The following is a 13940-nucleotide window of genomic DNA, read 5'->3' on the forward strand; positions in this document are numbered from 1 at the left end:
TTTTTCCAATTAAATTTTTTATCCCTAATTTTTTTTTTAATTAATTTTTTTTCAAACCATACATAACCTAAAAATCTTTTGATAAGTCATTTTATACGTTGGTTTAAAAATCAAACCATACATAACTCAAAAATAAGTTTGCGTTGGTTTTTAAACAAAAATTTAAAAATCTTACTAACAAAATTTTTTTTTCAATAAAAGTTATTTGTTTTCAAAATTATATAAAAATTATATAGTTAATTATTATTTACTATTATAAATTATTATTATATATATTTAATATGGGTCTTAATTTTATAAATTAAAATTTATATATGAATGTGAGTGTGTCAGAGAGAAAAAGAGAGTGAGTGAGTGTGTGTGAGAGAAAGAAGATGCTGGGTTTGTGTTTTGGTTGAAGAATAATGTTTTAGAGCACTAAATTGAGAGTTCTAGAGCATCACTAATGATGTGGCACAGTGGCCCCCACCAAAGTGATGTGATGTTTTGGCTTGAGTTTGTTTGTTTGTTTGTTTTTTTTTTAAGTTCATTAGAACTATTAGTGGTCCAAAAATTAGTGGGATGAATCACTACTCTTTGGTTGAAAACGTGGTTTGTACGTTTTCATATTTTTTCGAAACGTGATTATCAGTCACTTTTTGATAAACAGTAAAAATGTGATTCGAAATCACGTTTTTTGAAAAAAAATATATTTTAGAGATTGTTTGGGAAGTTTTAAATAAGTGTATTTTTTATCTTTTTGGATTAAAAAATTGAGGAAAAAAATATGAATATTTGGGTTAACTTTTTGACTTTTTATAGAAAAATGTGTATTAAAAAATTGTATAAATTAGTGTGTAGGGAAAAATTAGGATTGAGAGTTGTACAACCGTAATTTTTGACTTTTGGTGAATAGTGATAACTTTTTGACTTTTTGAGTAATTTTTTGACTTTTTGATTTTTTTTGAACTTGCTAAACTTGACCTTACTTAAAAGGGTGGTTTGTAATCACGCTTTCTTAATTAAAAGCGTGATTTGTAACCACGCTTTGGAAACAATAAAAGCGTGATTTGTAATAACGCTTTAGTCTAATTTAAAAATTCCGTTCAAACTAAACTTAGTTTGATAAATAACTTGATATTTTGACTTATTTTGGAAAAAACCCCAAACATATATATCACATACACAGTACCCCCCCCCCAAAAAAAAGAAAAAAAAGTGAACATCACAATGGGAGCTTCTATATACACACACCCTTTCCTCTCTATACAAATCCTTCTTAATACACACACTAAAAAAATAAATCCTAATATATTTGACTCACTACACACACCTATAATTCCACATATACCCCCAAATGTAAATCATACACACACACCCCCTCTCACACACACACACCCGTGACAAACCCCTCACACACACACACCCGTGACAGACCCCTCTCTCACACACACACCCATCTGAGAACCCCTCTCACACACACACCCATCTCTCACACTCTCCACCGTTCCTCCCCAAAACCTTCATCCATCCATTTGTGTCATTGAAGTATTGGCATTGAGGGGCATTGAAGAGCATTGAAATTTTCACATTTTAGGTTAGTTTACACAGATTAAAATCTTCTCATTCCTATTTTATTTGTAATGTAGGGTTAATTTTTACCATTTTCGAAATTTTCAGTCCACTGTGATTGCCGTGTTTCATTCGGAACTGGTTATTCGAAATTTTTGTTTTTGTTCGGCATTAGAGTTCCGAAATTTCTGCTTTTATTCGGCACTATAGTTCCGAAAATATTTACTTGGTTCGGCACTATAGTTCCGAAATTTTTGTTTTTTTTCGGTTTTCAACTTCCGAGTATTAGCTATAATTTCGGACAACAACTTCCGAACAGAACAGGTATTTTCGGACAACAACTTCCGAACAGAATAGGTGTTTTCGAACAACAACTTCCGAACACAAATTTTTTATTTATTTAATTTTTTTTTCCTTATAACACTTAATTATAACACTCACTACACACACTCTCATTAATTTTACACACACTCTCATTATAATTTAAAACACTTATTATTTACACACACACTCTCATTAATTTTGCACACACACTCATTACACACACACTTATAATTTAAAACATTGTCATTAATTTTACACACACTATGTTTATTTACATACACACTCATTACACACACTTAGTATTTTTTGCAGATAATATGGATTCTGAATATCAACAACGTGCCCCACCTACTGCTTCAAATAGACGACGTCGTGAATTGGATGTAGACCATCAACGGGGACGAGGGCATGGGCGAGGACGAGGTCAAGGTCGTGGTCGAGGTCGTGATCCAGTTTCGGTAGAATATGATATTCCCAGTGCCAGTCAAAGTGGGGGCCGAAGCCAAAAACGAGTTGAAGGTTATGATATGCTTGACATTGCTGTGAAGGATACCTCTTTACCAGATTCTCCTCCTGTTCAGGAAGAGTACCTTACTCATGCTTTTCCAGGTGGACCGAATGATCCGTCAATACTGCGGAGTTTCAATAGTCATATGGCTGCAGCTATTTGGCACGGGGAGGTAAACATTCCTCAGTAAAACTGAAATTCATTTGTATATGAGTTTTTTTTTTTTTTTATGTGTGTTGTATGGTAGTTTGTAATGAGATATCATTTGTGTTGTAGGAACGAGGGTCCCTAAAGTGTCATAATCACTCTTCCAAGATCCTTGCATGGCCATGGTGGTTAGTAGAGAACAACACCAGATTCAAAGCCATTATTGAGCAGTCTGGACTGTCACAGTTAGCTCGTTGCACTTATCGGTTCGTCAACAAGCTTCTAGTCTCATGTTTTGTTGAGAGATGGCAACCTGAGACGAACACATTTCACATGACAGTTGGTGAGATGACCTTGACCCTAGATGATGTTGGCACTATTCTTGGCCTTCCCATTGTAGGCAAATCAGTCAGCATACCAGATGTGACAGATCATCATGGAGTTATATTACTCGTTTATGGCTTGGGGATTACTGAACGTGCAGTACATGAAGAGGTTTCTTCTGCTGGTGGCAATTCAGTCAGGCTTGAATGGTTGCGAAGTCAGTCTGCTGGTGTCACAGATTCAGACCCCGATGAGGCTATACAGTGCGCTGCAAGAGCTTATTTATTGTTTCTGTTGGGATGTACACTCTTCAGTGACAAGAGTGGCGGCAGGGTTCCCGTTGTTTACTTCGGCTTGTTGATGGATTTGGGATCCATACATACTTATGCCTGGGGTGCTGCTGCATTAGCATTTTTATATCGACAGTTGGGGTTTGCTAGCCGGTCTAGGGTTAAGCAGATGGGTGGTTATATGACTCTTTTGGAGGCGTGGATTTATGAGCACTTCCGAGCATTCCGACCTCATCAGAACATGGGTTACAATGAAGACATGCCACACGTGTACCATTGGGCATCTAGGAGAGAGGCGGGTTCCTCCATTGACCATTTGAAATCTTTTCGAGCCGAGCTTGACAGTTTAGTAGCTACTGATGTAAGTTTACTCATCCTGCGATAATTTTAAGACTTCCATTTATCTTACCCTTTATGTACTTTAATGCAAAAACACTTTTACGTTTACAGGTTATTTGGGATCCATACCACAGCTGCAGAGACCGGCATCCATGTAACCCGGTTACGTTCTACCATGGATGCTTAAAGTGCTTAGACGTTGTCGAACCCTATCATCCAGATAGAGTTTTGAGGCAGTTTGGTAGGGTTCAAACCATCCCAGATACACCGCTAGCTCCCAGTCGTGGTGCACGAGGCAACATATCTGCACGATATACCGTCATGTACAGATACTTGGATAGGATGTGGGAGGCTTGGGATAACCACGTGTTGTCTGCGCAACGGAGGAGCACACCAGTTCGTCAGCCTTGGCAATGTGTACCGGGTTACATGGATTGGTATAAGAATATCACGCACCTATATGTCGAGCACACTGATGAACCGCGTGTCTATGACCATCAGGATTTCAGTGAACATGCGGATGTAATCTATGATCCTCTCTGATGCATATGTAACTTACTTTTTTTTTCCTGATATGTTCCCTAAAATGTGATATTCTTTTCAAATGCAGCGTATTGCACATGCACTGCAGATTTCACATCCTATTATTGATGCTGGTTATCAGGAGGGGATTCGCCATCCTTATCGACTTTACCAGGCTATCGAGAGTATGACACATGTTCTTGAAGGTTAACACATTGACGAAGCTGGACCTAGTTCTGCTGGACCTAGTTTTGCTGGAGGTCGCTTTCCATCTTCGACATTGACATACAGTCGTAGGCCTAGGCGTAGGCATACAGCTGATTCGTGACATGTTATGTTGTTACATGTTATTTTGTTAGTTGATGAATATTGTTTGGTGTTTTTTGTAAGATGACATTGTTGTAATGGTAACAGTGGTTAATATTTTCTTATTAGAATGGAATGGCAACAATGGTATTGTAATGACATTGTAATGACATTTTATTATTAGGATGGAATGGTAACAATGGTCGTTGATTTTGTAAATGATATTTTCTTATTACAATGGAATGGTAACAATGGTCGATAACATTCAATCCACATTGCAAAACATAACACATCAACATAAAAAACACATCCATTAATTTCTTCCATAATTGTAACATTGTCAAATGCATACATGTGTCATGCGACATCAACAACATCAAAAGTCTCTCGAGTAGCTACATTATCATGAATAATGTCCTTGAAATGTTGAATGCGACGCACATATGCATCATCCCAGTCCACAGCGCAAGGGTGACGGTATTTTCTCCAATTAGTGGCAATAGGAGGAACTGGATGGCCTGGCTGCAACAAAACCTGCACCAAATATCAATTGACTTAGTGGTCATACCTCATAACTTCTTGTACATGCATAAACGCAATTGATAAGTTTCTGTTATACCTGCACGAAATGATTTCCGTTGACAAATCCAATGGCAATCTCATGTCTATCAAGTTGAGGTACTGGCACGGTTCTAAGAGGTAAAAAGGTGAGACATTGCTGTAAAGACAAGTGGTATAACACAAGATTGTAGCACGATGCAACAAGATGCCCCATGTCTGGCATAGTCATCCAATGTGAGTATCCAGGACTGTCTTCAAAGTATGACAATATGCTTGTCAATTCTTCAAACCTTTCGTAGGACCCATAAAGTATAATGTATTCCTCTTTGTGTGTGTGCAGCTCACCCAATAGGTCACGCCTAACCTGAGCCCAATCATCTTCTGTATAACCAATTGAAGCAGCTATAGCCCTGAAACCACAATTCCCATCTGCAGCTACATCCTTGACAAACTTAATGTATGGTTTTAACCCAGTAGGAAAAGCATCAACATATGCACCAGGTTTTACTGTTCTAGTAATGTATGCCTTCCCTTTCGGGTTCACCTTCTCCTTTCCCTTAACAGGTCACTTCTTCTTGGTTTGCAGAGTAGAAGCTAATGTAATGATTTGAGTGTCCCTAGGTGAGAAGGAATCATGTCCAGATTGCACTAACTCAAATGCACACGGGTCACGACGGGTAGAAACATTGATCTTCTTATGATCCCGAGGACGTGTTTTGGGCTTCACCTCCGGCTCAACAAGAAAAGTGCTTTTCGAATATACAATCTCTTTCAACTTTTTCAAAAGCTCCAATCGCATGGTTCTATCACTTTCATTAAACTTGTTGACAAACAACTCTACTTCTGCATGACAAGTCACCTCTGTTTCCTATTCTTTCTTGCATATGGAGATATGAAGTTGCCTCCACTGTGAGTGTATGGTAGCAAGTAGTATAGGACGATCTTGTCTGATGTAGTCAGCAATCTCATGGGCACAAGGTAAACCATGAGTGTGGCGAAGGACGCATTCACAAGCTTCAACATCAATACCAATGGAATTGGCTCTTTTACTCTCGACAAGCAAATACTCCAATGCAGAGATAGACACATTCTCCCGTAGCTCCCTGAATTGCGAAGATTTAAATTGATGTTGCACAACAGTTAGACTTTTCTCAAATGAAGCCTTGATATCAGTGTGTTGCAACTCAAGCAGACTGTGTATTTTCTCAAATGATGCCTGAAATGAGACTTGACATGAACCCAATTGTCTTTTAAGTTTTGCATGTGCACTCTCAGCCCTGTTCAATTCAATGTAAGTCAAGTTAAAATCAAGTACATGGCAGTTATTAATAACATATTGAACAAAAGTAATCTTACCGGTTCGTTGTAACATTGCCACAATGCATACACGTGTCTGTCCATGCCGCCACAAATTTGTCCTTGTAAGGAACCAACCAAGTATCCATGACATATTTGACTACATCAGGATAACTACTGAATTCCTTAAGTAATGATTTAAGACGCTCCTCGTATTGAATTTCAGAAGATGAATACACTACAGAGTTCCACTCATGGTTGAACTTCTCCCATTTTTGCTGTGTCTCAAACATTTTCTTGCATTTGGTCAACACATTCTTACTGATATGCCAACGACATAATAAATGTCTGGCACTCGGGAATATCTTTTGTATGGCATTCATCAAGGCTAGCTCTCTGTCAGTAACAATAACTGTTGGCACAACAAACCCGTCCATGACATCACGTAATGTGGCTAACACCCACGCATAGTTATCGACCCTCTCATACTGTAAGTATGCAAAAGCTACAGAGAATGTCATTTCAGTTGATGTCACTCCCACAATTTCAAGAAGAGGTAGCCGATATCTATTGGTTTTATATGTGCAATCCATAATTAATATACATGGGAAAGACCGAAATAAGTCCAAACTAGTAGGATGTGCCCAAAACAAGTCTGTCACAGTCATCGTGGACTCTTCAGACCGATGGCGCTCAATGTAATTATACTTGGCCAATTCACCCAATAAGTGTTGCATCTGTGATCTTCCAGCTCTCTGTACCACCCTGTTTCGATGGCGTACATTGTAAATGGTTTTAAGTGTGCTTACATTGAGGGCATCTCGCTGTTTCAAGGTTACTAGGATTTCTTTTGGCCGAACCATGCTCTTTGACATATCCATTAACAATGCTTTCTCATCCTTTGATAGCCTCCCCGCATATGAATGTCCCTCGAGGTGCTCCGCAGGTGGATGATTATGCAATCCGCATACTACAGTCAATGTCCATTCATCATATGTGGTAAACCTGTGAGCCCTCATATCAAAAGGACAACCACACTTCTTCGTACCGGTTATTCTTGATGTATTGTTGCCATCATGTTTTAACTTCTTTGTTGCTCTATATTGGCCACTCCTCTCATAAGCAAGATACATCCTGGGTCTTTTTTTCCCTCCACCATAGTCTGATGTTTTGATTACAATGACCAAACCATTTCTCTTTCCAACTTCACGTACCCAGTTGAGCAATTCATCCTTACTTTCGAATACCTACAAAGTTAAATAAATATTATCAAACATTTACATTTGGTGAGCAATTCAAAACATAATCGTTATAATTTCGTAGACTGAACCTGTTCAGTTGTGAAATGAGTGGTGTAATCTAACACAAAATCCGCGCAAACCTGACTTCCTTGAGTTGACACATATTCCTGCATGTTTTGTATAACATTACAAATTTTTAATGGCATTATAAAGATTAATTTGCAATTTGAAACTGTAAATTTGGTATGCAGTTTGCAAATTTGGAATATAAAATGGAAAAAAAAAAATTTACTTCATTCGGAAGTAGTTGTCCGAATTTTTTTTCAAATTTCGGAAGTTGAATGTTATACAAGTTAACTTTGTTCGGATAACAACTTCCGAATTTGAATAAATTTTTCGGACAACAAGTTCCGAAATTTATCACTTTTTTCGGACATAGACTTCCGGAAATACATAATTATTTCGGTAGTACATTTCCGAACAAAATAACAAAATTCGGCTCTGGTTATCCGAACGACGCTGCGAAAAAAAAAAAAAATTAAACTCACATTTCCTTCGCTCTGCTTCACATGAATACTTATTTGCTGATTTTCAGAAGACAAATCCTCCATCACAATGATATTTTCCCTACAGAAATGCCATAGCCCTTTGTAAAAAATTAAAACCCTACAAAAATGCCAAAGCCATTTTCAAAGAAGCATGCCAAACCATTGGTCTTACACACACGATGCAACAATGTGAAGATGTGCACTTTTCAATTGACAATGGTGTCTAAAATGGTAATTTCACTTAAAAATAAAATTGTAATAAAATAAAATATCATTAAATGTGTGTATTGAGGGGATTATCACAATACACACTCTCTCTCTCTCTCTCCTTATTTCTGTATCTCTTCCTCTCCAAACCCTAACCCTCTCTCTTCCTCTGCCGATTCCCTATTCCCCAGATACCTTTGCCGCCATCCGAACCTTCCACGACCAGCTGGCGTCGCTATCCAGACCTCGATATACGTTCCCAAGGATGTCTCTAGTTTGAGATGCGTCGCATGTACTCCGAAGGTTAGAGGGAGGAGTGAGGATCCTCTCCTTGCAGCTTCCGTGCTTGCGTCCGTCCTTGCAGGCCTTCGGGTCTACTTTTAGGCCCAATTTTGATAATCCGAACCGTTCATATTTTATGATTTATTCAGTATATCATACCTGTAAAAAATCAAGTTGATCGGATATCAGAAAGCATATGTTCGGAAAACTGTTTATTAAATTCTTCAAAAAATAGTGTTTAGTTCAATTTTTCAAACACATACTTTCTGATATCCGATCAACTTGATTTTTTACAGGTATGATATACTGAATAAATCATAAAATATAAACGGTTCGGATTATCAAAATTGGACCTAAAAGTAGACCCGAAGGCCTGCAAGGACGGACGCAAGCACAAGCTTGCGAGGAGAGGCTCTTGACTCTAGAGGGAGAGGTGGTGGTGTACAATTGCGAACACGGTTTCCACTTCAGTTGCGCCACTTTTTATTTATTCTTCCAAAACCCTAGTTTCGACTTCTGCTGGAAAAACTCTCAGTTCGAGCAGTTCGGATTCCCAACTTCAAGTGGTTCAATTGTTTGTTTGGTTATCGATTCTTGAGGTATGTTTGATTCCACTTGTAAAATCTATTGATGCTTCAAATTTCTGATCATATATTTGATGATTTGGGTGTGTATGTATGCACATTGTACTGTTGCTTGGGTTCAGCAAATTTTTTTTCAAGTTTCATTCAATTCAGTTCGTCTTCTATTGATTCATACTGGTTAGGCATCTTCTTTGTATTTTTTATTTTTGTTTTTGGTTTTGTTTTTAGTGTTCTTTGATTTTGTATTGCATTCTTTATTGAGTGAACTGGGTTGATGAATGGTTCGATTATTGAATATATGTTATTGGGTTCAGAGTAATTTGATCAATTTCTGGTGTTGCTACATCCAAAACCCTAGTTTTTCAAAGCCTTCCGAGAGACATGTAGACTTGTCCTCCCGAATTTAGAAACATAATTAATTTGTTCAGGAGATTCAATTCTTTGTTTGGTTCTTGATTCTTGAGGTGTGTTTGATATCTATGGCATAATTTTCAGTTGGAGTTGTACCAGTGGCGCTTAATCCAGTTAGGGTTTTTGAACATTCTTTTAAATGCAAACACAGTGAGGCACACCCATCTATCTCAAATAACTAGAAAAAAGAAAAAGAAAAACCCCCATTGTTTTGAACCCATTTAAACATGTATATGATTATCTGTGTTTGTATATTCTTTTGAATCAATTCTAAGATTTGCAAGGCAACAGTTCAATTATCAATCCTGAGGAAGTTGCATTATGAATTAGGGTTTTTTTGTTCTTTGTTTTTTTTTTTCTTTTTTTTTTTTTGGGGGGGGGGGGGGGTTGTGTTTATAGGTTCCAAGACGATCTCCAATCGTTAATTATTTATTTATTTATCAAATTTGATTGAAAATTTGGTTAAAAAATTGATCGAATCCTTACTCTTTTTATTTTTATTTTTAGGGGAAATTAAAAACAAAACCCCTAGTTTGATTGTAACAAAATATATGTTGATTTTTAATTTTGTCAATTTAAACCCTAATATTTTGATTTATTTTCAGTCTAAACTATTCTTTTATTTTCGTTACAATAAAAGGGTAGGTGTATGTAAAATGTCCAAAATATCATTTTTTTCCATTGGTTTTACTCAATGAAAATAGGCATGTGGTTTAGATTGAAAACAAATTAAAATATTAGAGTTTAAATTAACAAAATAAAAAATTCAAGGTTTATTTTGTTGCAAGGGTCAAACCGTGAGGTTTTTTTGTCGTAATTTTTATTTTTTTTAGATAATCTTTTTGAAAAATTCCAAACTTATTATAAAAACGATGATTTCACTTATTATAAAAACTTGTTTAACCATTTTTGATAAAAGAAAATCATTTTAAATCCCAACTTTTTTGCAATTTCATCAAATTTGAGTAAAATTATGAATGTTGAAAATTTGGCGATGGATTTGGTTCATCTTTTGGAAATTCCTCTCCCTTGATTTGATATAAGTTTTGATGAAATGATTGGATTTTTAGCCCTCTATTCATCCAATTAATTTGATGACAGAATTGGGGAACGATTGAAGATGTTCTAAAATGGTAACTAATATTTTTTCTTAGATTTGAGTAAAAATTTCATTTGATATAGAGTACTCAAATAGCCAAACTCAAATTTGAGTAGAAGTTTGTTAAGTTGTACAATTGTAAATTTAGAAGTTGTTATGACCACAAATAGCTTGTCGGAATTAGGGTAAAAATAAATTCGCCCTTTGTTAGAGTAAAACTCATTTTGCTATGAGTTTGAGTAATGGAGTGGAGAGATTTCGAAGATTTTTCCTCAAATTTAAATTTGGTACGAGTAAAGGGTAAGGATTGGAGATGCGTAAGCCATCTCCAAACTTTACTCAATCATGTATACTCATGGGTGTGCTTGTAAAAAGAGATGCTATAAAATTTGTGTTGGGAGTTACGAAGGGTAATATAGGAATGAATGAAGCACTATGATGGACAAACTCATATTAAAGCATAAATTTGAGTAAAAGCTTCTCTACTGGCAAGTTCATGATTGGAGGTGGGCCAATTATTGGACTTAATGACCTTTCTTTATGGGGTGCATGTAGGAGGAGGGGGAGGGGGAGGGGGAGGGGGAGGGGATGTTTTGGTTTTAGGTGCGGGGGTGGAGGTGGAGGTGGGTTCTAAAGGTGTTTTCTCGGTATCATCTTTTTATCGAGTTCTGTGTGATGATATGGAAGGGGAGTTTCCTTGGTGACGGGTTTGGGTTGCAGGTGTTCCTTCTAAGGTGGCTTTTTTTTTGTGCAGACAACGACTTGTTATAGGATTCTGGTAAATTAGTGTTGTATGTGTTGTGTGGATGTGAAATTGGTGGATCATTTGTTAATTCAATGTTCGGTGGCTTGTCGGTTGTGGACGCTGATTTTTTTCTACCTTTGGTGTGGTGTAGGTTTAGGAGAAAGGGGTGGTAGAGGTTCTTTGGAGTTGGGGAGGGGGGCAGGGTGGGAAGAGGCGTCGAAAGGCTTGGACATGTTGGCTCCTTTGTGTTTAATATGGCTGCTTTGGTTGGAGTGGAATCATCACATTTTCCTAGGGGTGGCTCCGTCTTTGTCATGGTTAGAGAATAGGTTTCTTCGAGTTTTGTGTGGTTGCGCATCTGGGAAGGCGGATCCAGATTTGATTGCTTTTTTTAGACCTTTTAGATGATGTGATTGGCTAGTTCTTTGTATTCTTTTGCATCTCTTTGATGCTCTTTGTTTTATAAAATTTATTTATTTATCAAAAAGAAAATAATAATAAAAATGACAGAGTGGTAGATTTTTTAAAAGCCACAAAAGAGCCCTCAAAATTTTGAGTAAACATTTTTGTTTGAGTAAAGGAGTGGCAATGGTTTAGGAAGTTTTTTTACTCATATTTGAATTTTATATCGGTAAATGGTAGGGGCTAGAGATGCCCTTACCAATGCTCAGGTGCTTTTTGTTTTGTGTTCGTTGAATTTGTTTCCTTTATACATGTATGTTTGCATATGCAAGTTAATGTTCTTATATTCTTGAACAAAGCAGTGGCATCATCTTGTGCAAACCTGTTTTGAGATATAGAAAACAGATATAACCTGTTTGATAGAGGTAACGCTGTTATATAATGAAACACTTATTTATTTATTTATTTTCAAGTTGTTTTGCTTTATGATTTTTGTTTCTCTTGGTTTGATTATATGTTTTGTTAATGTTTAAGCTGGCAAAGAAGTTGACATGAGCATGGAGGAGTTGGCCAAAAAGAACTCTCGCCCTCAACTAGTGAAGTTAGACAAGGCACTGAAATTGGTAACTACCGTTTTTGGTTTACACCTTCAGAATCAAATTATTTCTATTGCTTCTTGTGCATGCACCTGTGTGTGCAGCATTACCTTGGAAGGTTGAAACATGTCTCATTACTTTACATATTGTCTAAGATGAGACGATACACTTTCTACTACAGCATGGAAATATTTAGGTGAAGACTATTTTAAATGAGTTATTTTTTAAGTCCTAGTTTTTTTAAAAGTTTAGTGGTTCTGAACTTATTTACCAAACCCAAGTTGTTTTATACATGACTGCATACAACTTTAAGCATTTAAAAACTAAACTCTGATGAGTTTTATGATAAATTAATTGAGGTCGTGTTTTGAAAACACAACTTCGGACTTCAAGTTGGGTTTTTAACTCACGACTTCACAAAACAACTTGCATTTTGTAAATATGTTTATGATGATTTGGGTTTGGCAAATATGTCTGCAAAAAACATGGGTTTGGGGAAAAAACTCCAGTTTAAATGTTTGCTTGTTATTTTGATTGATTTATTTATAATTGGATCCCTGAAGTTTAGACTTTCTTCTTCATATGAAGATAAATTGGCTTCATCATCGGTTCCTTCTTCATGCACTTTATTATTTTGCTCCTAATTCTTCATAATTGTGTGACAATTAGTTTGATCTGAGTTATTTTTGAGGTTTGGTAGATACTGTGATTGTTTTGCCATCATCTTCCATTGCTTGTGCTGATAAACTTTATATAATGCTTATATGCAGGCTGAAAAATGGGTTAATAATATGACTAAATCCACGGAAGACAAATCAACAGAAGTACAATTAGAGGCTCGACCTGCTAGGTCTGTATGCTTGTTTACATGGTTATAATTGTGCAAATCAAAGCAATTTTGTTTAATTTGTTCATACATCTGTACAGGCTCGGATTAGGTGCAACAGTTCCACGGCAATCCAAGGTTGTTGGGCCTTTAAATGATCCTGTTGAAAGGAAATTGCATGCTAAATTAGATGTTGGAAAAAGAAAAGCCGCCAAAAGTAGAGAGGAATTTAAACATGATAGTAAAGAAGAAGAAGATGATGATGACGAGGAGAATTTAGAGAGCAGAACAAACCTATTTGCCAAGAAGAGAGTAGTGCCCTTGGCCTCATCTTTACAAACAAAGAAGAAGCAGAAGAAGCAATCTTAGAAGTCTGATCTCTTATTCTGTGATTATCCTTTTAATTAAAATCTTAACAGGTCTCTCAGCTCCTCCTCCATATTTTGAGAATTGGGCTGTAACTTTCAATAACTATGCGCTCCAAAATACCATAGATCTTTATGTCATTAAACGTTAGTTATAGGGAATGCACAAAATAGCAATGTTATCTTTTTGCTTTAATTAATAGCACTGTTTGAGAGCTTTATGAGCTCTAGACATGTTACTTATGGTTGTGCCTTTTCATCTGTTAAAGTGTGTTCTCAAACCCTTTTCATTAAAGTATTTAGGGCAAATTACATATACCTCCTTTGAGGTTTGGCTAAATTACAGATATCCCTTGAGGTTTCAGAAATTACATCCCGCCCCCTAAGGTTTGTATTTTCATAACAATTTGCCTCCTGAGGTTTAAATTTCATAACAAATTACCTCCTAATTTGTTATGCAAATATA

General features: G+C 36.5%; 3 protein-coding genes across 6 annotated transcripts; 1 reads left to right on the forward strand and 2 right to left on the reverse strand.

Moving 5' to 3' along the window:
* Window positions 1–4668: 4668 nt before the first annotated feature.
* Window positions 4669–5671, reverse strand: LOC114266537 (uncharacterized). The gene is made up of 3 exons (XM_082872075.1): window positions 5522–5671; window positions 4931–5428; window positions 4669–4845 (listed from the first exon to the last, which is right to left on the reverse strand). Exons 1-3 carry the CDS (start codon window positions 5669–5671, stop codon window positions 4669–4671), a joined length of 825 nt encoding a protein of 274 aa, XP_082728201.1.
* LOC114314178 (PKS-NRPS hybrid synthetase cheA-like) lies at window positions 4962–7278 on the reverse strand. The gene is made up of 2 exons (XM_028260642.2): window positions 6229–7278; window positions 4962–6149 (listed from the first exon to the last, which is right to left on the reverse strand). The coding sequence occupies exons 1-2, from the start codon at window positions 7185–7187 to the stop codon at window positions 5741–5743; spliced, it is 1368 nt and encodes a 455-aa protein (XP_028116443.2). The 5' UTR covers window positions 7188–7278; the 3' UTR covers window positions 4962–5740.
* Window positions 7279–8855: 1577 nt separating this feature from the next.
* Window positions 8856–13717, forward strand: LOC114294905 (uncharacterized). Of its 4 annotated transcripts, none has more exons than XM_082869757.1 (5): window positions 8858–9045; window positions 12047–12112; window positions 12222–12310; window positions 13054–13133; window positions 13211–13717. In XM_082869757.1, exons 3-5 carry the CDS (start codon window positions 12239–12241, stop codon window positions 13476–13478), a joined length of 420 nt encoding a protein of 139 aa, XP_082725883.1. In that variant the 5' UTR covers window positions 8858–9045; window positions 12047–12112; window positions 12222–12238; the 3' UTR covers window positions 13479–13717. The 4 variants fall into 4 exon arrangements, with proteins under 4 accessions (XP_028094904.1, XP_082725883.1, XP_028094905.1 ...); XM_028239104.2 differs by having other exon boundaries at window positions 8872–9045; window positions 12050–12112; XM_082869756.1 differs by having other exon boundaries at window positions 8878–9049; window positions 12050–12112.
* The last annotated feature ends 223 nt before the right edge of the window (window positions 13718–13940 follow it).

This window comes from Camellia sinensis, chromosome 5, assembly GCF_055761805.1.
Source record: "Camellia sinensis isolate YWXY chromosome 5, ASM5576180v1, whole genome shotgun sequence".
In the NCBI taxonomy this organism is placed as follows: Eukaryota; Viridiplantae; Streptophyta; class Magnoliopsida; order Ericales; family Theaceae; genus Camellia; species Camellia sinensis.

Excerpts from the sequence above, each read along its gene's own strand:
- LOC114266537 (XM_082872075.1), bottom strand. The coding sequence starts at position 5,671 with ATGCGATTGGAGCTTTTGAAAAAGTTGAAAGAGATTGTATATTCGAAA. Across the intron at positions 5,429-5,521 it reads ACCCGTGTGCATTTGAGTTA|GGAAAGGAGAAGGTGAACCC; the intron begins GTGCAATCTGGA and ends TGACCTGTTAAG. Across the intron at positions 4,846-4,930 it reads ACGGAAATCATTTCGTGCAG|GTTTTGTTGCAGCCAGGCCA; the intron begins GTATAACAGAAA and ends TATTTGGTGCAG.
- LOC114314178 (XM_028260642.2), bottom strand. The coding sequence starts at position 7,187 with ATGAGGGCTCACAGGTTTACCACATATGATGAATGGACATTGACTGTA. Across the intron at positions 6,150-6,228 it reads GGCAATGTTACAACGAACCG|GGCTGAGAGTGCACATGCAA; the intron begins GTAAGATTACTT and ends TGAATTGAACAG.
- LOC114294905 (XM_028239103.2), top strand. The coding sequence starts at position 12,239 with ATGAGCATGGAGGAGTTGGCCAAAAAGAACTCTCGCCCTCAACTAGTG. Across the intron at positions 12,311-13,053 it reads TAGACAAGGCACTGAAATTG|GCTGAAAAATGGGTTAATAA; the intron begins GTAACTACCGTT and ends GCTTATATGCAG. Across the intron at positions 13,134-13,210 it reads TTAGAGGCTCGACCTGCTAG|GCTCGGATTAGGTGCAACAG; the intron begins GTCTGTATGCTT and ends ACATCTGTACAG.